The sequence below is a fragment of the Podarcis pityusensis genome, assembly GCF_964106645.2.
Source record: "Podarcis pityusensis genome assembly, chromosome: 10".
In the NCBI taxonomy this organism is placed as follows: Eukaryota; Metazoa; Chordata; class Lepidosauria; order Squamata; family Lacertidae; genus Podarcis; species Podarcis pityusensis.
The window spans coordinates 53,491,133-53,515,034 of NC_138035.1; the positions used below are offsets into that span (position 1 = coordinate 53,491,133).

General features: G+C 41.8%; 1 protein-coding gene across 2 annotated transcripts in view; it reads right to left on the bottom strand.

The window, feature by feature from the left end:
* IMMP2L (inner mitochondrial membrane peptidase subunit 2) overlaps positions 1–23,902 on the bottom strand; it is a 478,312-nt gene that overhangs the window by 439,908 nt on the left and 14,502 nt on the right. For both annotated transcript variants that reach the window (XM_081022425.1, XM_081022426.1), the window contains exon 3: positions 17,005–17,108. In XM_081022425.1, the coding sequence (XP_080878551.1) occupies positions 17,005–17,108 (104 nt within the window). The remainder of the gene's footprint in view (positions 1–17,004; positions 17,109–23,902) is intronic.

The following is a 23,902-nucleotide window of genomic DNA, read 5'->3' on the forward strand; positions in this document are numbered from 1 at the left end:
GAAAGAAAATGAAATTCACTATTCCGTAAGCGCATGTCAAACAATTTTGCCACACTGGGGAGGCCAAAATTCTCACAAGTCATGTTTACTTTATTCTAAACATAGGCTTGGGTCCATAGGTGCCCTTCTGCTAGCAAAGAGGCACCATCTACTCATGAAGGATAAGGCTATTGACAGCTACCAACCATGATGGCTATGTTCTACCTGCCCCAGATGCTGGCAGTCACAAGTGGGGAAAGTACTGTTGCATTTGAGAGAACAGGATTGTGGACTAGATGGGCATTAGGTCTGATCCAGCAAGACTCTTTTTTTTTGCTCTTGTGGAAAGTCTGCTTCTGATCTATCGGAAGAGCGAGGCATGAGAACAGTGACCCCAAACACACTGTACATGCTCTTTTGCAAAACTTTATATAGCCCTTTTCAGTTTATATCTATGGTCTGGCTCTTCCTTTGTTTAACGTTCCTCAAAAGGTAATGAAAACCCCAATACTTTGGCACGCCAGCTGAAAAGGTGTTCAACCAGCTTGTGCTACTATTCATAGAACACAGCCAATACATTCCCATCCACCCACTTCCACTCACAGTTCTTTGAATCCATACCAATATGAAATTACCTATATTAAAAATTAGAAAACATCTGCAGTGAATAAATGAAAGCAGAGTTTTGAAAGATGTGGCTTGTTAAACAAGATGTTGCACAGATTGCAGCAAAAATCTCAACTTTGATGGAATTAATAAGCTCTCTCTCACACATCCGTCCTCCAACTCTTAGCTGGTATGTTATATTGGCACAAGAAAAAGCAAGCCAGAAGATGCTAGGATATTTTCAAGAAGCACAAAACAGACTTAATTCCTTTTGCAGCAAACACATGAAAGACGTTGCGCAATTAAGCCCTCTTCAGTCATTCAGTCTGAATGAGTAAAGGCGAAGTGGGGAAGTGAAGGCCCCTCAGTGATGCTGTATGAACCAGATAAATTCCCCAGTCAACGTGCAACTAGCATATTCTGAAGGGACTGCCTTACTTGCACATAACACTTCCAAGACAGGGATGGAATTAACCCTGATCACACATTAGCCGGGGACTGCTCCCAGCATGCACAGCATCTTCAAAGGGGCAGGGCTCGCCCCATACATTCCCACTTGCCCCTTTGCATGCTCAGACTGAATATAAGTGATCAATGCATATCAGCTCTGTAGTTAGTCAGTGAGTCGCAGTCTGTGTTACAGCCTGAACTGCTGCAGCAACAGAAATACTTTCTACTTGGATATATCTGTATATGCAAAGCCTAAAAACTGTATTACTGAAGCCTGATCTTCTGCAGCAGTAAATTATTTTGGACCTTCAGTTGCCTCTGTGTGCTGACTGAATCTGGGGGCAGCTTCTGCTGCATGGGTATCTCACCTCAGAATCCCAACATAGCTTTCACCCAAAATCCATTTGGATGACCAGTGCTGCTATAATATATGCCAAGTACACATCTCCACACTTTGTAGGGTCCATGTTATTTTTTATATATTTGCATTAGGGCAATCAGCAGATCAGAAGGCAGGGAATTATAACCACAGAAATAGCCACTTAATGCACCATCCTTGCCAACTATGAAGTGGCACCTCCTCCCTTTGGTTTCCCCCATGCAGCCGTGTTAACTGGGACACTGCTGCAATCGGTGTGAGAACACCTCAGTCAGTTGTGCTTCCACGTTAGGCAAGAGAGTGACGGAAAAACCCCAGCTTCCTTTATTTTTTCATACAGAGGAATCAGCAGTGGTATCCAACAAGGGCACTGTAAACTACAGTGTTGACGTGGATGTGACACATCTCGCCTAAAGCATCGCTGCTAGTACTACCACTGTGGACTCTGTTTGTGGTGTATAAGTGGGGTAGAGGCCCCTTCTCCTCCTTGTCCATGTGGCACCAGCGGCTTCACCAAAGTTTCCAGAAAAGCAAGCCTAGAATTACTTCTATGTCTTGGTCAGTGGAATTCATCTAGTTATGATCCCCTTTTGGGCAATCATCATGCTACGATGTCTCTGGACATTAGTGCAGACATTTGTGTCAGGGCATGGATGTCCAAGGATATGTGTGCGGTCGTCAGCAGTGTGACCTCCTAGTCATCACAAGAAGGAAGGTGCATTATGCTGAACTGAACCAGGTGTGGATACGGAAATGATGAGTGTAATTCAGTAAGGCAGGAGAGGGGAACCTCAGAACCATAGCTGTCAACTTTTCCCCTTTCTTGCGAGGAATCCTATTCGGAATAAGGGAATTTCCCTTTTAAAAAAAGGGGAAAGTTGACAGCTATGCTCAGAACCAGAGGCCAAATGTGGTGCTCTATGTCTCTCTATCTGGCCTTTGTGATTCTCTTCAGGCGACACCCCTCACCACACCTACTTCATACCCTCCTTGTGTATGGCTTTCTTCACTGTGTATGGCTTTCTTCAGTGGAATTTGCTGCCAAGGAGTGTGGTGGAGTCTCCTTCTTTGGAGGTCTTTAAGCAGAGGCTTGACAACCATATGTCAGGAGTGCTCTGATGGTGTTTCCTGCTTGGCAGGGGGTTGGACTCGATGGCCCTTGTGCTCTTCCAACTCTATGATTCTATGATTCTATGCACTTGAATTGTGCTAATTCCTTTCAGATGCTTCTGTGGGGCATAGAAAGTGCATGTGTGAGTGCAGAAACTAGTCTACTGCCCCCCTTTTTCCCACTTGTTGGTTCACCCACTTTTTGCCTCTGGTTTTGCTCATTAATGGCTTGTGGCCCCAGAAAGCTGCCCAGACAGGAATGAAGCCCTCTATCTGGAAAATGTTTCTCACCCCCCTCAAGGGGTAATATATATTCATACTCATATATTCATAATCAGGACATAATTGTCCTGAACAGTAGCAGGAGGTAGAGATGAAGCACAAAACAGTACTGCTGTTTTGAAAATGACAACAGAAGCCATGTATGCAGATCTCCCCTTCCATTTTTCTGGATCAGAGCTCCTCTGAGTTTAATGCTGAATGTTCTGCAAGACAGTCACCAATGACTATATTTTCATTCCCTGAAAAGACAGGTGTGTGACATTTTCCATTTCAGTAAACTGTTACATGAAATGTAACATGCTCTGCAAAAAGCAAGGCTACACAGCAGAATGAATTGAGAACTTTGAGGGGAAGGTCATCAGCTAGAGTAATTTAGCATAGCCTCGGTGATTTCAGGGAAACTTCAAATTTATGCCAGTTCAGATTTGGCTCATAAACTGAAGAGAAGTTCCCATAGGAGCTTTTTTCAAGGATCATAAACATCCACTATACTGTCAAATACGTTCAAGCCACACCAAGGTAAAGCCAAGCTTGAGGAACCAAATGTTGTTCTGAGCACTCACCTGAACATATTTTTTGATATCTACACAAAATAAGGGCCCTCGCTAGCTTGCTCTGTGGCATGAAGAACTCATTTGATGGAGCTTATGGAAGAGTTTGGGATAGATACAAAGGTATTCACTAATGGAAAAGCACATTGTGCTCACATAAAGGCTGTATATGACCAAGCAGAAGAGTGCTATGTAAGAAAAATGAGCCTAAATTCCAAAAAAGTTCTTCCATTTTTGCAAGCTCTCACATAAGATTTTGCAGATGTTCATTCTCAAGGCCTTTTTATGGTCCTTTAAACTTTATATTGTAATTTTCTTTTCCATCATTTTTGTCATATGATAGCAAAAGCCCCAATACATTTATGTGCTACAATGCAAAGCATGAGTTCACTTGAGCAAGAGTTCAACAGAACTCTTACTGTCTGTAATATGCTCATAAGCTGATATACTTTTCCCCCCAAAATGTGGTTTTATTATTGCTAGTGGTCCCTTTGGGGAGAAAAGGCAGGTTATAAATTTGAAGGAACAAATCAATAAATCTCATAAAAACTCCCCTGCATACTCCCTTTACAGTAAAAGTAATTATGATAGTTTCCAATTAAGAGCATTTATTTGTTGTTAAAGTAAAAAATAAATGAGGTATAACTAACCGGATTTCAAAACTTCCTGAAAGAACAGAGAGAAAGGCTCAGGACCGCAATACCTCAAGGACCACCTCTTTCCAGATGAACCTGTGCGGACTCTCAGATCATCCTCTCGAGGCCCTTCTTTGTGTGCCTCCTCCACGAGAGGTCCAGAGGGTGGCAACATGAGAACAGGCCTTTTCTGCAGTGGCTCCCTGTTTGTAGAATGCTCTCTACAAGGAGGATTGGCTGGCGCCTTCATTATACATCTTTGTTCTTATTTTTATTATGCATTTTGTGTTTTTTATATTAAAATTGTATGTTGTGAACCACCCTGAGATCTACGGGTATAGGAAGCTACAAAAATTTAATAAATAATAATAATTCTTAGCCTGTAGCTTTATTGTATATTAGCTATACTACATTAGCTATATATGGTTCATATAGCGTAGCACATGGGTAGGCAAACTAAGGCCCGGGGGCCGGATCCAGCCCAATCACCTTTTAGGTTCAGCCTGCAGATGGTCCGGGAATCAGCATGTTTTACATGAGTAAAACATGTGCCCTTTTATTTTAAATGCATCTCTGGGTTATTTGTGGGGCATAGGAATTCATTCATTTTTTTCCCCAAAATATAGTCCAGCCCCCAAAAGGTCTGAGGGACACTGGACCGGCCCCCTGCTGAAAAAATTTGCTGACCCCTGGTAGCAGCTACTTTTTTTATTGCACACAACCCAATACATGCAGCACTTGACTTAATAATGTGGCTTTAATGATAAATCTCTAAATATTTATTTATTTTAAAAATTAAATACTACCTATTTTTTAAAATGTTAATACTTCTACAGAAGCGTTAACTGTTGCTAACATAAAGCACTAGGGGTAGGGCAAGATTCCAAAGTAGAGGAACTCAAAATAAGAGCACCCTTGCTCTAATAATTAAAACAATTTCATGCAAGGAAGCCCCTTCAAGCTTAGCTAAATTCAAACTGTGGACTGTGTGCAACTCCACCATTTATAGCTGGAGTTTATGGAAAGTGCAAATGTTCCACAAAGTAGGAAGCTGTGCCAGGACTCCTAGACCAGGTCTGTCATTTGCAGCCTGACAACATGGATGCTGACAAACAATGTTGGATTCCACAGTAATCTAATGCATTCCAGGTGTATCCCAGCTAGGACTCTCTTTTGCTTTCAGTGCCCACAATCTTGGGACTGCAAATCAGCCTGGTACAGCCCCAGGGGTTGAAGGATGTCTCCCAGACTACACAGGATTGGCTGTGCTTCTCATGCTCTTTCTTTATGGCTCAATATGATGGGGACTTAAAAGTGACCCAAGATCTTAGGCTGCAAACAGTAGCCAGCAACACAAAGCCAAAGACTTGCAACGTCACTTGCAGCGCAAGAAACTATCTGCTTGGGGAAGCGGGCAGGAAACTGGGCTGTTCAAATGTCACATGAGGCAGCTGAAAAGTCTGTTTTCCAACTGTTCCATTGATTTATCAACTGAGGAAGTCAGTACTTGCCTCCTTCTAGAAAACTGAAAGCTCTGCCGAGCTTGGAGCTCAGCCATGGACCTCACCTGTGCAAGTATACGAGCACATCACTCAGCAGTGATACAGTAGTAGATTTCAGTATAGTAACAGATACACTGAAAAGAAGGTGCCACTTAAAGTAGAATTAATAGATCTGGCACATCTGGAAGTGACACTTTGAGCAACTAAGTCTACTAAATGCATCATGCCTACTAGTAGCTTTCATATTTTGAGTGCAACTATCTTCAGGATAAGACGTAGCACCCCAAGGGCTGCAGCCAAGTGCTGCACTGCTGAACCTGGTACCCAGTACGCAAGGGAAGTACTGCACTACAATATAAATGGTCGCCGAAAAGAAATTTCTAGAACAGTGCCCCAGGAGGCCTTTTATAAATGGTGAGATGAAGAGCCCTTTCAACTTCAAATTTCCCTCGGTGGTTTATCTGTTGCTGCATTAGCAAAACCTGTGAACTGAAAACGCTGCTGAGTTGCTGTGCATATAATTACCGACTCTCTTTCCATTCTACTAAAATACATTTCGCACAAACAGAATTATTATCACTGCTTTAAAAAAAAATAAATCCGTTGAGATACATCTGGGAGGTGATCTGAACATCCCTTCCACTAAATGATTTATCGGACAGGGCAGAAGAATTGTCAGGAGTTGACTTCATCAGATACCTCCCAATATCAAAGAGCTTTTAAGGCCAACAATTCATTATCGCAGAACTCTATGTGGAGTCCACTACAGCTGATGTCCTCAGAAGCTTACAACATAATCAATGTTACTTTTCCCAACATTATAGTCCAACAATAGCTGTTGATGAAACTCTCATCATCCCTATGCAGGAGATGATGGGAATTTATTAAAGTTCTATACCACCCTTCATGTGAAGATCACTAGGGGCTTTACAATATAAAAACACGAATATACATGCCATAACAACAAACAAAAACAACCCCAGACACAGTTTAAAAGGCCATAGATGGTTTAATTAGCAAAAGCTAACAAAGGTGCCAGGCATGTCTCCCTGGGGAGAGCATTCCATAAGTGGAGAGCCACCACAGAAAGAGCCCATTCTCATGTTGCCACCCTCTGGAGCTTCTGTGGAGGAGGTACATGAAGAAAGGCCTCAAATGATGATAACAGGTTCCAAGTCAGCTCATATGGTGAGAGGCGGTCCTTGAGGTATTGCGGTCCTGAGCTGTTTAAGGCTTTATAGGTCAGAAACAATTTGGCTGCCAATGCCATCAGTCCAGGATTGGCATTGAATACTAAAACCGTCTTGCCCCAGTGAGCAATCTGGCCACTGAATTCTGCACTAGTTTAAGTTTCCAATCTATCTTCAGAGGTAGCCCCACATATAATGCATTGCAGTGATCTAACGTAGAGCATAGACAACAGAAGACAGACTATCTCTGTCCAGATGAGGTGCAGCTGGACCACCAGATGAAGTGGAAGGATGGCATTCCATGCCACCAAGGCCAGACTCAAGTGACAGCAATGGATACAGAAGGATCCCCAAACTACACACCTGCTCCTTCAGAGACACAACTTCCCACCCATGCTGTCTAGAAATCCACCCACTAACAGTGTCTCAGTCTTTTTTGGACTGAACTTCAGTTTGTTGGCTCTTATCCAGCCCATTACCGAGGCAAGACCAACGTATCCACTGCCAAACTTGCAGGTGTCAAGGAGAAGTAGATCTTTGTGTCATCAACATATTGCTCACAGTGTACTCCAGGTGACCCCACTCAGTGGTTTCATGTAGCTGTTAAACAGCATGGGAGATAAAACTGAACCCTGACAAACCCCACATTGAAGGTTTCATGGGGCTGAAAAGCATTCCCTAAGCATCACACTCTGGAAGTGACCAGCCAGGTAAGACTGAAACCACTGCAAAGCTGGTGGGGACCCCAAGCTGAAGAAGACTATGCTACAAGGACTGCTGTTTTTTCTGCAACAGGCTAACATGGTTACCCCTATGGAAATTGCTATCCAAATTTGGGGTGCAGGGGACACACTGTCAATCACTGGATCCTCCTGCTGCTGCTCCTTGCTTTTTGACTGTTTTTCTGTTCTCTGCTAATTGTTTGCAAGTTCCCCAAGTTGGTTAGGCTTGTTTGTCAACAACAAAAAAACCAAATCTTTATAGAAACCAGCACTGTCCTATGGAGCAGCCTGCCAACAGCGTTTCAGAGGGCACCTTCTGCACCAACTTTTAAATGCCTTTTCTATTCTGCCAGGCCTATGTGGGCAATTAAGAGTACACACACACACACACACACACACACACACACACCACGATCTACTGGTGTTTGTTTTAACTCTTTTGCTTAAGCTTTTTAATTTTTTTATGATTTTACTATACAGTATTTATATTTTTTTATAAATGAAATAAATCAGGATTAGCAATCACTGTGTGCCTAGTCCTTTCTTTCCCCGCACTCTGTCTTTATCTGGTGATGGTGTCATAGAACAACAGTTGAAAACCTCAGTCTACAGAAACTCTTTATCTTTATTGGTCCTTAATTCCTTCCAGAAGCTTTGATAAAGCTAAAGTACATTAGGATATGAACAAAAAGTCCCACCTATAGATTAAAATAGAAACAAAAAGCAATAGTTTTATCATTTTGTTCAACAAACTTGGAAAAATAAGCGGAGTAATCTGCTTCAAGCAGTGAATGATTAACTTCAGGTGGCCTTCATTAGAAAACAATGGATTCTCTGAACATCATTTATGTACAGCTGAAATTTTGTGTTGTCTGTTTTCTAGTTTAAACAATATATTAATAATTCCAAGTCATATGTATATAATTAATGTAATATTTTAATCACAGGATTATTCTCTTTGCCATGAGAGAAACAATGAATGGGTAGTTTGTTGTACAGGATATTTGTTTGCAGAATTCATTCTTCCACAAATGGCTTAATCGTTTAAATACTGTTACAGTCAGTTGCAGCTGACCTCACATCTTTTAGCTTGGTAACAAGACTCCCTTAGGCCAGCTTAGCAATATTATGAGAATCATAAATATTAAATTGCAGGATGTACCATTTAGGAACCCTTCAATGAGTTATACTTAAGCCAAGCATATGAATTCTGCTTACGCACCAAATGCATTTAAATCTAAATGGTGTCATTGAAAGAAAATGAGAGCTGATAAGTAGTACAGAATGTTTTTTGACATGTGCATCTTTGCATATAATTGAGCTTTTCATGTAGCAAAAAAGGACAAACCACTTCCATAGAAGAATTAACACAAAACCCATGCAAACGTCAACATTGTATATTGTAACTGTGGGCTTTTCTTTTTCTTTTTCTTTTTTTGGGGGGGACTGCAGAGGTCCTTCCCTACTCTCAAATACATGAAGAAGAATGTGTGTATCTGTCATCAAATGCTCTAATCTGTACGTGAGTTTCACATTGATACCTATAGTGAATATTACAGGGAACCAGACAGAGGGCTTTCTCGGTAGTTGCACCCACCCTGTGGAACGCCCTCCCATCAGATGTCAAGGAAACAAACAACTATTTGACTTTCAGAAGACATCTGAAGGCAGCCCTGTATAGAAAAGTTCTTTAATGTTTGAAGTTTAACTGTGCTTAATTGTTTAATTTGTTGGAAGCCACCCAGAGTGGCTGGGGCAATCCAGTCAGATGGGTGGCATATAAATACATTATTATTAGTATTATTATTATTATTCATGCCATTGCAAGCAATCTAAACTGTACGAAATGGTCATCATCTAGGCTTCCTAAGTATTAGAACTGCGTGCTGTGGGTGCTGGAAACTATTTAATGAATACTATTTAATGAAAAGTTTGACCCAGTGAGATATAGTGGTTAGAAGCCCAGATCCTCACTCAGCCTTCATGAAGCTCACTGGGTGAGATTGGGCCAATCAACATATCTCAAACTAACCTACTTCACAGGGTTGTTGTGAGGAAAGATTGCGAATTGGGAAAACTACATGCTGAGCACCTGAGAGCAAGAGTGAGATATAAATATAATAATAAAAACACCCATGAAATTCACAACTCGGTGAACAGAGGCCTCACTTTGAAAGCAAAGCAATTTTCCCCTTCTTAAGCTTTCACATATATTTCTGCATAGAGAGTCTGAGTCCACATATCCATGTTGTCACCAAACCAGAAGGAACAAGTACAACTTCCATCAATTTATAAAGTTTTACTTATTGATTTTATCTCCATTTTCGAAACATATTTATCCCTGAGTGGCAAACGCCCTTGGTGTTCGTTACCTCTAAATAATAGTATAATAGTACATTATGCATTGCGCCTACATTAAAGGAGAATTCAAGGTAAAGAGCTTAGATACCAATTAAATTTGCAACATTTTCTCAACACAATACAAGCTGTTTCAATCAAGATGCCAAGAAACACCTGATGGAGAATAGTTGAAAGGGTTAAAGAGAAGGTGATCATTAATTAAGCCCATTATTATGTGATACGAACATACAATATGCACTGCTGGTTAAAACACCCCAGTTCCAATCTTATAAATTTATGCATCTAAGCAGCTTGCTGGCATGCAAAGTCTTTCTAAAGGGATATATTCACTACTGTAAACTTAACATTGCTTTATCCCAAACAGAAGTCTAAGCAGAAAATGAAAGGGAGATGGAAAGCAGACAGTTTCACTAGACCTTTTAAATAAGGTAGTCCTCTATATCAAAACTGCCTGATCTTCAAGATATGTATTCTTACACTGTCCGTCAACATCCATCACGGGCGGAACACGGGAAATAAAGCAAAAAAGCAATGTAATAACATTAAAAGTTGTATTATATCTAAGAAGACCATCTAGCCCAATATCGTCAACAATGACTGGATAAGAAGGGATTTTGGTTGTTGAATAAATATTTGGCCAAACTATGCATAACTCCCAGACTTCAGTTGTGTGGTTCAGTACTCTTTGTAAACTTGCAGTGATACACTGGGCACATTTTTCAAAGCCATGCCTTTCAAAAACAATACACTGTAAACATATTACTTGTGTCGTGTCGCATGTGTTGCTTAGAGAAAACCAATAAAATTAGAAACAGTATCTATGCTGTAACAAGCTCTATAACAGCTGTAGCAAGGGAAATGTGGCCTCTACTGCAAAGAGAGAAAATATAATACTAGCAAGCAAAGGATAATGGCATCCTGTATACCCAGAAGGCCTGCTGCATTGTTTGTGTCTGCTTAACTTCCCCTTTACACTCAACACAGTCTATTTTTAACTTGCTGTTGGATATGACCTTACAGCCGAGATGCTGTGGAAACGTATTTAAATGCATGATCATGCACTCCTACAGTGTTCTTCCCTGCTAGAGGATATTGACAACTAAAGGCTGGCTTTTAAAAACAAAAACAGGGGGGACACACCACATTTGCATTAATCCACACAACCTCCAAGTTCAAAAGGCTTGGCATTGCTGCTAAACTCTTTAATGTGAAATTAGGACCCCAATTCTGTATCCTTACAAGTGTGTGTGTGTGTGTGAGAGAGAGAGAGAGAGAGAGAGAGAGATTAAATGCTTGCTATACAGGACAAAATTAAGACACACACACAAAAAAACCTCTTAATATATTTTAAAAAACAAAAACATGACCCTAATGGATTCTATGTGTGTCTACCTTAAAAAATGGTTTGGAAGCTTCCGTTCTTGCAAAATGTGGCAGCAAGAACATCTGTAGAAGCTAGGCATTCTGATCACATTTAGGGCTGGGCAAAGCATAGTGATATACCAATATATCACAATGTCTGAAATAAGGATGGAACTATGTAGAGGTGAGCAGTAGGGCTGGGCAATATCTGGTTTTCAACATCATGAAATATCACCTGATAAATAAACATTGCGATATTCTTCTTCTTTGGTGATCACTCATAGCCGAGTGATATACTGATATATTACAATGTCTGAAATAAGAATGGAGCTATGTAGAGGCAATGGCTGGCTTCATGTTTCCCCCCGCCCCGCCCCCCCTGCATTTGTGATTTTTGCATAACACACACACAAACACACATCCTTATTCGTGATATATTTCCAGGTCAAAAATTATGAAACCAATATCACAATACGGACTTCAAACCGGCTTAGGACAATATTATCACCCAGCCCTAATCACATTGCACCATTTTCTCTGGCTGCCTATTTGTTTTCAAGCCCAATTTGACGTGCTGGCATTAACCTGTAAAACTCTAAATGGTCTAAGACCAGGCTACCTGAAAAACTACCTGAACTTGTATGAAGCACCAAGGTCTCAATTTCAGCATTTGAGATTCTGCTTCCTGGTCCACCTGTAGGGGCTGCTAGGCTAGCAACTACCTTTTCTGTGATGACCATGCATCTCTAGAATATTCTCACAGGGAAATTCATTCACTCCTCCTGCCTCCCCTCTCAGACTGGCATTTGCGAGGGCCCTAAAGACTTTTTCATTCAGGTTGGATTTTGTTTGATTTACGGTTCTATATATTCATATCTGTTATATCTGCCACGGCCACTGCAATTTTAAAGTTGTTTTATTTGCTGGTGAATTGCTTTATTAATTTGTTTGCTCTTCTCATTGTTTTTGTGCAAATTATTACGTTTATTTTGGACCATCATAAACTGCCTTCGGAGGACAATTTATCCAGAAAGACAGTTTTGAAATCCATCATGTAAATAAGTACAGTCATACCTCGTGTTACGTTTGCTTCACATTGCGTCTTTTCAGGTTACGAACGCGGCAAATCCCAGAAGAGTTTACTTCTGGGTTCGGCCCGTGCTTCGCGCAGAAGTGATCTCCACGCTTCACACATGCGCAGAAATGCTCTATGGCAGTTCACGCATGCGCAGTAGCGGCGCTCTACTTACAGACTTTTTTGGGGTGCGAACGGCACCCCGAAACGGATCGCGTTCATAAGTAGAGGTACCACTGTAATATGTGAACATCTGGGGATGATGTTGGATCAGACAAAATCCTGTTCCCCACAGTGGTGAAAGATGCTTCTAGAAGGCCACAAGGAGGCAAGAGGGCATGATTTGGGGAGTTATTCCTACCATCAACTGGTACTTAAGGACATACTAACTCTGAGCCTGGAGGTTGCATATAAGAAGAGAAGAAGAAGAGTTTGGATTTGATATCCTGCTTTATCACTACCCGAAGGAGTCTCAAAGCGGCTAACATTCTCCTTTCCCTTCCTCCCCCACAACAAACACTCTGTGAGGTGTGTGAGGCTGAGAGACTTCAGAGAAGTGTGACTAGCCCAAGGTCACCCAGCAGCTGCATGTGGAGGAGCGGGAAAGTGAACCCGGTTCCCCAGATTACGAGTCTACCACTCTTAACCACTACACCACACTGGTATATATACCAGGTACTTCATTTTGTCTATCCTGAATATTCTGTCAATCAGTTTAATTGGATGACCTGAGTTCTAGTATTATGAGAAAAAGAGAAAAGAATGGATGCAGAAGGGGTGTGACAGTTGCTTTCTGTACCGTAACTGTTTTGCCATCTGCTCACTGGTTTCAGGAAAAGGCGATTCAGAAGAACTGCATGGGTGCAAATCCTTACATGTTATTCGGCTGGCGAAGCCATTGTAACCATGCCAATGCATTTATCTGTAAAGGGGAATCTGTGTCTCGCTTGGTAGTCAGGCAGCACCGAGGCTTCCAATTAAAATATAGTAACAGCTGTGCTTTTCTATACTAAATGGGATATTTATGCTGGTGATTTCCCATCTTGATGCAACTTTAAGAATTCCTAAAAAGCCATATGCATCATTTTAACACAGAAGAAAGCAATTGCAGAGAAAATACTGGCAAACCCTTGAGAGAAAGATTAGGGTGGGTGTTTAGATTTGCTTAATTTATGTTTTTAAATTTTTAAATTGGTCTCTTTCAAGCTACAAATCTTTTTTCTTTCTTTTCTTTTTTGGTCTCCTATTCCTTTCTATTCCTTAGTTTGGGAAAGCTGCTTATCATAGATCAGAAGAGCACTCCAAAGGTTTACTGGTGTATTTAATGCTCTTAGGATTCACTTACTCTAATCACAAACCTTAGATGATGTGGACAGTGCTGCATAATTACAACAGACAATACTTGAGACTATCAGAATGAATAAGATTATCAATGGATATTAACTATAATGGTTTTAGAGAACATTTGGTTTGAGTACCAGTTGAGTTACAAGAAGAGACTCAAACTATGAGACACTAGAAAATATCAAGGGAAACTAAATTTATTTGTAATTTTGTGTTGCAAATATAGCCTTTAAAGCATTCAGAAAACATTTAGAACCAAGAATCTATTTCTATTTGGTCTGAGCCATTAAAAGTTCTTTATTACCCAAGCTTGCTTAATGGCACCTAGGTTGCATTCAAACATGAGATTATTGCATTAGTTTTACTGGTTATAATGCTAGTGCTTCTTTCTCAATTTCAAACACTCCTTTTACACTACAGTACCTGTTGCATTACAGAACTGTATGCAGGTATGACAAGTTATTTTTGTTAATAAACCACCATGTCACACTAAATTTTAAATAACGGAAAGAAGTGTGTGCTGGGATACTTCCTCAAATTTCTCTTGCAATTTTGACAATGTTCTTAAATTATTCTTCCCCGCCCCCCTCAGTTTAACCAATTCTACTATGTCTTCATTTTGTCTACAGTATACTGAAACCCAAAGATTAATGCTTGCCATCTCTGAGGTACAAACAAACCTAAACTAAAATAAGGTGTGCCTAGGTAGTGTGGTGGAATGAAATCAGGCGAGGGGTGGGGAAGCTTAATTCAGGATAACTCCACCACAACAATTCCAATCAGTAAGCGTTGTATGTCTTTGGAAAGAGCAGCTGCTGATTACAGTCAGTTGTATTTCAAAAACAATAATGATCAGATGCAGCAGATTTAACACCAACATTTTCAGCTAATAATTTACTAAAGAGGCTATTATTTATGGATGTACTGACACTGCATGCTTTATTTCAAACCATCAATAACTTACACTACATTTCACTGCCTAGTATTTATGACTACCAAAAAGCTGCATCCATTTGGTTTCCTCTGCATAGAATTTTAATCTGACTGTGCTAGTTATTAATTTACATTGTTTCTGGGTTTTTGCTTCAATTATGTTCTATTATTATTTTATTATGCTTGTACACCACTTCAGGTGCCACTTTTAATGGTAGAAAATGGGGCATAACAGTTAGGAAATAAGATACCCAAAGAATTCACAACACATTGTTGAACTTCTCAGCAGATCATAATCTTTTGGGAGGAGGTGGCAGGGAGATGTTTATTGAAATATAACATAAAGTAATGATATCCCATAAAAATGAAACATTATCAGATTCAGGTTTCCAAAATTCCATTTATTCAGAAGGGTTCGTACAATGTTATAGTCTTTATTGTAACCTTTGATTGATGTACACCACTAGGGCATCACTTCCACCATAACCACAACTATCCTTTGAAACCAAGTGTTTGGGAAACACGGTAGTGTATAGAATCTTACCATGCACCTTAGCATAAGAAAGAGATATTTATTCAGGCAAGTAACAGCACAGGCTTAGCAGCACACCAAGGGTCCATTAGTCATTATTCCAAAGCCAAGGCATAAGATTCAGAACTGGACAGAAGCAATGAAGATGTCTCATCCATTGGCATGGCTCTCCCACCCAGCTTTTAACAACAAGGTATGACAAGTTCACTTGCAAGACTCTCTTGCCTTATGGAAATTCCATGTGTGCAGATGCACACTTTGTCTGATCCCACCTAAAAAGACAGCACCTGGATCTTGGGAACAAGACCCTCTGTCACTCTGACTCCAGTTCAGCCACCTCTGTCTCCTGCTCAGCTACCTGCACCAGCTGGCTGCAGTCTTCTCCCTCCAAAATGAGGCTCTGAGCTATGTGGGCAGTGCATCAGGGAGAACCAGCAGGTCAGTTTCCCCCTCTGGACACCCTGGAGTCGGAAGGGGAGGAACCACAGTTCTCCATCCCTGGGTACCAGCCTTCAGCCACCACCACTGCACCTTTCTCCTACTTCTCCTCAACTGTCTGAGGCTGCCAAATCAAGCCAGACCCTTACAGAGTCAAGGGGCCCGGGAACCTTTTAAGAAAGGTTACCCCTTTCCCATACACATGACTGGTGAGGTTTCTCTTGACATTAGGAGGAGAAAGAACCAAGGAAAATTAGGACAACTGTGGCTGTGCAATCCTGAATATTATTTTTTAGGGGGAGGGAGAAAGCTTTATCCTGTAGCACGTGGAAGTCCAAATTAGCCAGTGAAGGACATGGAAGGTCAAAGGAGGCAACAAAGGGCAAAGATGGCAGATTTCCCCTCAACAGTGCTTGTGCCTGAGTGCTTTGTTTTCTTGCTCCTCCACAAAGTAATTACAGTTCCTCCAACACAAGGTCATTGAAAATGGGTATCTGTGCATTAATCTTACTTATGAGTGGGTTTGTTGCATCCTTTTTTGGAGCCTTATCAGACATAAGCAGCAACTATGCATATAATAAGCACATAAATAAGAATGAGCTTCACAACATTACCGCTGAAAGATCATCACACACAAAAAGTCATAATAGCATTATTGCAAAATGCAACAGCAAGCAGCTAATACAGAAACAACCAATAAACGCTGCTTGTGTACTCTGAGAATTTCTAACAGTATACATAAAAAATATACCTTTCCCAACAACCAGTTCCAATGTGGACAACTTTCAGCAGGGGAAAACCAAAGACAACTCTCATAGCTGTCTGTTCAGTGCATGCATTGATTATAAAGCTAAAAAATAAATTTTGTCATTAGAGCATGTACCATCAATTCGCTTAATGTCATTGTGTCTGTTCTGCACAATTCGACATTCCATTTCTACATTGCATTAAGAGCAGGACAGTTTACATTATCTAAATGGAGGGAAGCATTGAACAGAGAAACAGTGCCACCTAATGGCTACTCACTCCATGAATAAGTCAACAACTGATTCAGGAATGTTTCAGGAATGACCAATTTTGGTCCAACTTCCACATCATACTTCTTCCTGAAATGGAGCAATGCCAACATCTACATCAAAGCAGATCAAGTATTGCGTTCCACACTAAGAGGAATCTGCTTAGGAGGCAACGTATCTAAATCTTTAATCCAACCAATTCAACATATTTTTCTACCATCTTTCACTGTGGTCTTATTATTCATATAATTATCATTATTAATGCTGCATCACTGAAGGCTGCTTACATTTGCATTTCTTATTCACAAGTATGTATTGCCACATATACTGGCATTGCGCTTTCAAATGCATGATGATAAACGCTTTGAAGATCTGGAATTCAACAGTAATAATTGAATTTGTTACTCATGCAACGAATCTGTCGTGTTCTTGTCTGCAGCCATAACTGCGTAACAGCATTTCACATGAAAACCTTTGAAGAACATTAATGGACCAAAGAAGAATGCAGATATACTGAAGTTTAGTTTAGTTACTTACACCAGTGAAACTATGTCTCCACGTTGCACTTCATAATTTCTAATACTCCAGTGGTTTAAAAGAACTACATCAGATTCCTGTCTTCCTCCAGGATTCAAAGAAGGCTGAGAAGAAGATAAAAAGAGACAGAGAGAGATGAGAGTTCTGTTGTATGAAAAGCAAAATTCAATCAACTAAGATTAATATGTATAGTCCATGGAATACCGTATTTTTTGCTCTATAAGACTCAGTTTTCCCCTCCTAAAAAGTAAGGGGAAATGTGTGTGCGTCTTATGGAGCGAATGCAGGCTGCGCAGCTATCCCAGAAGCCAGAACAGCAAGAGGGATTGCTGCTTTCTCTGTGCAGTGATCCCTCTTGCTGTTCTGGCTTCTGAGATTCAGAATATTTTCCCCCCCTTGATTTCCTCCTCCAAAAACTAGGTGTGTCTTGTGGTCTGGTGCGTCTTATAGAGCGAAAAATACGGTATATTATCTATAAGGAGGACCACCACCCCCCCAATCATCTCAGACTGCATTTTAAGATAATGTTCATTTATTTTAAAGAACACCTGGGCTACTGATGCAACCCAGTTAATAAACTTACACATGCATCTGCCTGTCATTCCTTTAAAATGGAATTTCCCAACATACCACTCTATTTCAACCCCCATCAAGCTGCTCTATAAGCTCAGGCTACAAAAGAGAGTTTTGTTGCTTCACAGGGAAAACTGACAGGAAGGAAGCTGAGAAGTAACTTCTGTGCCACAGATACATCTCTCAATTTCACAAAATTCACCCTTAAGGTCACGGGGAATGTTACTGCTCACCAAAGTGAAATCAAGTATAGAGAATGGAATATGCAATGAGATGTATATTGATAACATTATGCAAAGGTTGTTGAAACACCCATTATACGAAAGGGTTTCAGATGTTCTATACGATAGGTTTTGTTGATCTACGACTAACACAAAACCAATTGCAAGAAGGTGCGCTTCCATAGCAAAATGCAGGGGAGACGGGAGACTATGTGCTTACATAAACAACTCATCAGTATGAAAATAGTGAATAGTAAAAATGATTTATGACTTGTTAAGAAATGGAAGAGCAGTTTCATTTTGCCCTGACAATGACAAAAATAAGACACAACAAATGAATACAGGAAACCATGAGATTAAAAATACTGTTCCTAATCTGAAGGAAGTGTTCCCAGTCCAACAAATAACATTTCTATACTGAAAGTGTATTCCACTTTGCTGCTCATTAATGAGTTTCAAAAACAGAAACAAAAACATCTTCCTACAAAGCAAACTGGGATATTTTTTCTCCATAGCATTAGTCTAAAGCAGGAAATAAATAGCAGTAGAGGTTATTGTCGGGTATTTGTTAGGAGTCCAATGTGGTGAAGGGCCCGCCTCCTCAACAGAAACAGCCATCTCCAAAAATTTCAGAGGCAGTGTTTTCAAAAAGGCTTGGTTTGTGTGTGCACACATAAAGACATGAAGTGCATGAGACCCAATGAGGACGCATTACACAAGGGTCCACAAGGTCTGACACCAAACAACAGAAAAGGGGCACATTTGTTTCAACCAAGGCCCCCACAAGATAGAATTCCCTGCTGTCAATTAGACCTATTAGGAGTTATTCCAGAAGATTTAAGAGTAGCACAAGCTAACACATAAGTGGGCAATCTGTGGGCTACCTGTGGCTCTCAAGGTTTCTTCCCCAGCAGGGGTAAATTTTGGTCTTTCAAATTTCAGCGGTGCTGTGCAAGTCCAAAATTCAGCGCTTTCTCTCTCTCTCTCCCCTGCCCCCCGCCATCTCTCACCTTGTTCTATTCAATTCACAATGCCACCATTGTGACGCCCTGCAATGTCTCCTAGGCTTGGTGCCCAGTGCAGCGGAAACCGTCGTGCTACCCTAAATCCATCTCTGCTCCCCAGTGGCCCTCTGCCCACTTTTCCAGACTGAGGTCAGCAATGTAGAGATGAGGAAGTGGAAAGAAAGTACAGAGAGTTGAAGATGCTGCAAGAGTCACACTCCCCCCCCCCCCCAATTTCCTCCTTCATGTACTTTTCCAGGCTGGAATTGATGACTAAGATGAGATCAGGTGTCCTGGACAGAGGCAGAGTTTAAAAAAATGCTTGGTTCCTATACGTATAAGTTCTTATAAGTACACAGTTTCATAATTCTGTCTACACTGATTCTAGCTGTCTAGGAGAGCAACCTCTCCATATGAATTTTTCCCCCCCTCTATTAGTTCTGGGAGCAGAGCAGGTGAGAATGTCCACAGCAAGAGGCCTGGGTTGTTCCTGCCATACAGCTCTTTCCTAAGACAGGTGATAATTTGCATTAGTGGAGATCCGAATAGCTATCATGTGGCCCTGTCACCACCCTCCTTCAAAAAGAAACACATCTGGTCATGCACCAGCTCCATATCTCAAATCTTGATGGAGAACTGATCAGATTGTGGGCAGGAAGAAGATGTGCAAATGGTGTTGTCCGGGAAAATACACAGACCTAAATCAGTTGTACAGATTATTAAAAAAAGGAATGTAGCCAAATTAAAATCCGTCATTGGAACAAGTGAATGATACAGGGAGAGATGATCTACCCAGTGAACCAAACATTTCAATATTCAGTAGATTACTTACTGATTTAATAAGACACTACCAGTGTACCACAATGGTTTTTTTTATTATTTGGCTCCCATGTAACGATACACACTGAGAGTAATTAAGTAATCAGGCGTAACATGCAATTTTGTCAATAGTGATGTTTATTCATATTCTCCTTCATTTCAGCAGCTATAGGCCATAAAATCTAAACAACGTTTAATTATGCTCTTCACTTGCAGTAGTAGCTTCTTCTGCTGATGCTACTGATCTTGTGTATGATTAACAGGTTTTTTAAAAATAAAAAAATAACAGAGAGAGCAAAGGGTTGTATCAATGGAGTAATTGTACCCCTTGAATTACCTCTGTTCATGCAATGGAACTCCCCATCTCTCCTCTTGCCAAATCTGCTATGGAGGGTTGTGGGGAAACCCAGGTCAGATTAGGAGGAGGAGCAGGAATGTGTAAGGAGAGGGAGGGAAAGCTTTGTTGCCCAAGTCGAAGTCATTCCACAAGCACAATTACTTTGTTCAATACAACACAAAGGACTGACTTTCTCATGTTTCCTACCTACATAGCTCAAATGATAAGCTCCAGCTTCCCAGTTACGATTTCAAACGAAGTATAATAAATGTGTTTTTAACAAGCCAACAGACTCTTATTTGTGTCTTTCCATCGAAAGGAGTCTCTGTCAAATATGTACCAAAGTTATCGTGATCTCCTTATAGCTTGATAAAAAACTGAGTTGAATCAATTCCTGCGGCTGTGATCAAACTGTGTGCAGTGGTACCTCAGGTTAAGAACTTAATTCATTCTGGAGGTCCGTTCTTAACCTGAAACTGTTCTTAACCTGCGGTACCACTTTAGCTAATGTGGCCTCCTGCTGCCGCTGCACAATTTCTGTTCTCATCCTGAAGCCAAATTCTTAACCCGAGGTACTATTTCTGGGTTAGCGGAGTCTGTAACCTGAAGCGTCTGTAACCTGAGGTACCACTGTATTTTACTTCCAGTTTCCCCAGATGTTAAAGCTGGTGGCTGCCATCTCCTGCCCCCCCCCCCATTTCTTCTGGAACAAGACTGCATTGTGACATAGCATCATCCCAAGGGCTTTTTTTATTGTAAATGGAAGAAGGAGAGAGAAGTGCCACTGCTATAGCCCCCCACCCCCCATTCACCTTCCCACTAAAATGCTTATCCTTATATTTCATCAACTGTTAAAAGGGGACATTTCAGTTCAGCCCTACTAACTAACTAATATACTGCTATTTTGTGCATTTTCAGAGTTCCCCCCGATATGGATCTGCCTGCTTGAATGGCAGTGGTAAGCTGGGACTAGAAATCAATAAAAATGATGATCCACTGTCCTTTTTCTGATCCCCTTTCTTTTCACACTCAACATATGATGGAATAAAACAGCCACACAATCTTCAAGCCAGATGCATGAAAATAATAATAAATTATATATATATATATAATCTATCTATATATAGATATACATAGATATATATATAGATATAGATAGATAGATATAGATATCTCCCACTGCCCCCCCCCGCCAAAGCCGGGCTCAGAGCGGCTAACAACAAGTAAAAATAGCACAGTGTACATAAAACCACACAGTCAATTAATTAAAATACATTTTTAAATCAATTCAGAATCAAATTAATGGCAACCATTGGGCTAGAGTTCTATGAGGATTACAGAAGGAGAGAGGGGGTCAGACTGTGCCTTGGCCAAAGGCCTGGTGGAACAGCTCCATCTTGCAGGCCCTGCAGAAAGATATCAAGTCCCGCAGGGCCCTAGTCTCTTGTGACAGAGCGTTCCACCAGATCGGGGCCACAGCCGAAAAAGCCCTGGCTCTGGTTGAGGCCAGCCTAACCTCCTTGTGGCCCGGGATCTCCAAGATGTTTTTATTTGACCATAAGGTCCTCCATGGGACATACCAGGAGAGGCGGTCCTGTAGGTACGAGGATCCTAGGCCATATAGGGCTTTAAAGGTTAAAACCAGCACCTTAAACCTGATCCTGTACTCCAATGGGAGTCAGTGCAGCTGGTATAGCACCAGGTGAATGTGATCCCGCGGCAGACCCCGAAAGGAGCCTTGTCACGGCATTCTGCACCTGCTGGAGTTTCTGGGTCAGTCTCAAGGGCAGCCCCACGTAGAGTGAGTTACAATAATCAAGCATGGAGATGACCGTCGTGTGGATCACAGTGGCTAGGTCAGGGCGAGAGAGCTAAGGAGCCAACTGCTTAGCTTGGCAGAGATGAAAAAATGCCACCTTTGTTATGGCTGCATAGAAAGGGAGGTGTCGAAGATTACACCTGAACTCTTAACGGACGGCGCTGGCACTAATGGCGCCCCCGCAAGAGATGGGAGTTGGCCCCCCAATCCCATATTGTCCCAACCCAGCCAAAGGACCTCGGTCTTCAAAGGATTTAACTTCAACCGGCTCCCACGTAACCATCCAGCCACAGCTTCCAAACATCTGATCAGTGTATCTGGGGCCAAGTCAGGATGGCCATCCATCAACAGATAGAGTTGGGTGTCATCAGCATACTGATGGTAGCCCAAACCAAACCTCCAGACAAGCTGGGCGAGGGGGCGCATAAAGATGTTGAAAAGCATCGGGGAGAGTATCGCACCCTGCAGCACTCCACACACCAAGGAGTGGCACGACGACAGTCCCCCCCCCCAAGCGCCACCCTCTGTCCCCAACCAGAGAGAAACGAGTGGAGCCATTGAAGGACTGTGCACTGGATCCCCCCACTGGCGAGGCAGTGGTCCAGAAGTTCATGATCGACCATGTTGAAGGCTGCTGACAGGTCTAAAAGAATCAGCAGCCCCGTCCCGCCTCGATCCAGCTGCCTGCAGAGATCATCTGTTAGGGCAACCAGGGCCATCTCGGTCCTATGATAGGAGGGGCTCCTAATGGACAGATCATAATCTGGCTCGCTATTGGGAAGTTAGGCTTGCAGTTTAATTATCATATGAGGCTATGCAGCAGGCAGGCAGGCACAGCACGCAAAGGATATGCACAGCATGGACAGACAGCCTACTCCTCAGCAACTGGCAAGCACAGGGCAACATACTTTATTTTTCCCTTCCTTCTAGACTGTTGGCATCTGTATGTCTCAAGAGAAAACAGGGTATGCCCTCCCAGGGCAGTGAAGTCCTCTTTTCCCCCCTCTTCCCCCCTTTTTTTTGATACACCAAAAAAGAAATAGAAAAAATAAGACAAGAAATACAAACCCAACCATGATATGGACAATATTAATTACAAATCAATAAAACAAAAAGTGGTCCTTGGACTATAGACCCGACCTCCTGTCCATTCCTTATTTCAATTATCTATTATTTGTTGCCAGTACACGTTTTTGTCTTAAATTAACTAATTCCCGTATTTTTCGCACCATAGGACGCACCGGACAATAGGACGCACTTTGTTTTAGAGGGGGGAGAACAAGAAAAAAATAATCTCCCCCTCTCTGCCCAGCGCCCCTTCAGTGAAGCGGCAGGAGGCGCTGCGCAGAGAGGGGGAGAACTTCCCCCCTCTTGTTTTCCCGCTCTAAAACAAGGCGCCGTTTAAGGTGCGTTCAGACGGCTACCTTGGAAGCCTGGAGAGCAAGAGGGGTCGGTGTGCACTGAGCCCTCTCGCTCTCCAGGCTTCAGGTTCCTTTCAACCTGCTCTTTGGGGCTGGCGGGGGGAAGCCCACCACCAGCCCCAAAGAGCAAGTCAGGGAGCAGCGGAAAGGTGCAGCGGAGAGGCTCCTGCCATAGCCGCACGTCACCTCTCCAGCCGGGAGAGGGTCGCGGGGGGCTTCTTTAGCCCCGCGTGCCCTCTCCTGGCTGGAGAGGTGACGCGCGGCTGTAGAGGCTCCTGCCATAGCCGCGCGTCACCTCTCCAGCCGGGAGAGGGTTGCGGGGCTATGTCGTCTTCGCTCCATAGGACGCACACACATTCCCCCTTCATTTTTGAAGGGGAAAAAGTGCATCCTATAGAGCGAAAAATACGGTATTGATTTATCTAAGGTTTCAGATCTTTCTTAAATTTACTACTAAAGTTATTCAAACGCTGTGACAGAGTTTAAACTACTGTAATTGTTTTTCAAATAAACTTTAAAGACTTCCCATTTTGAGATTAATTCCTGTTTTGGTTTGTTCTTTATTTTTTCTGATAAACTATCTAACTCTGCATAATCTGTTAACTTTTGGATCCATTCATGAATAGAAGGGATTTCATCACTCTTCCACTTTGTAGCGATAAGAATTCTTGCTGCCACTGTGGCATATAAAAATATACTCTTCA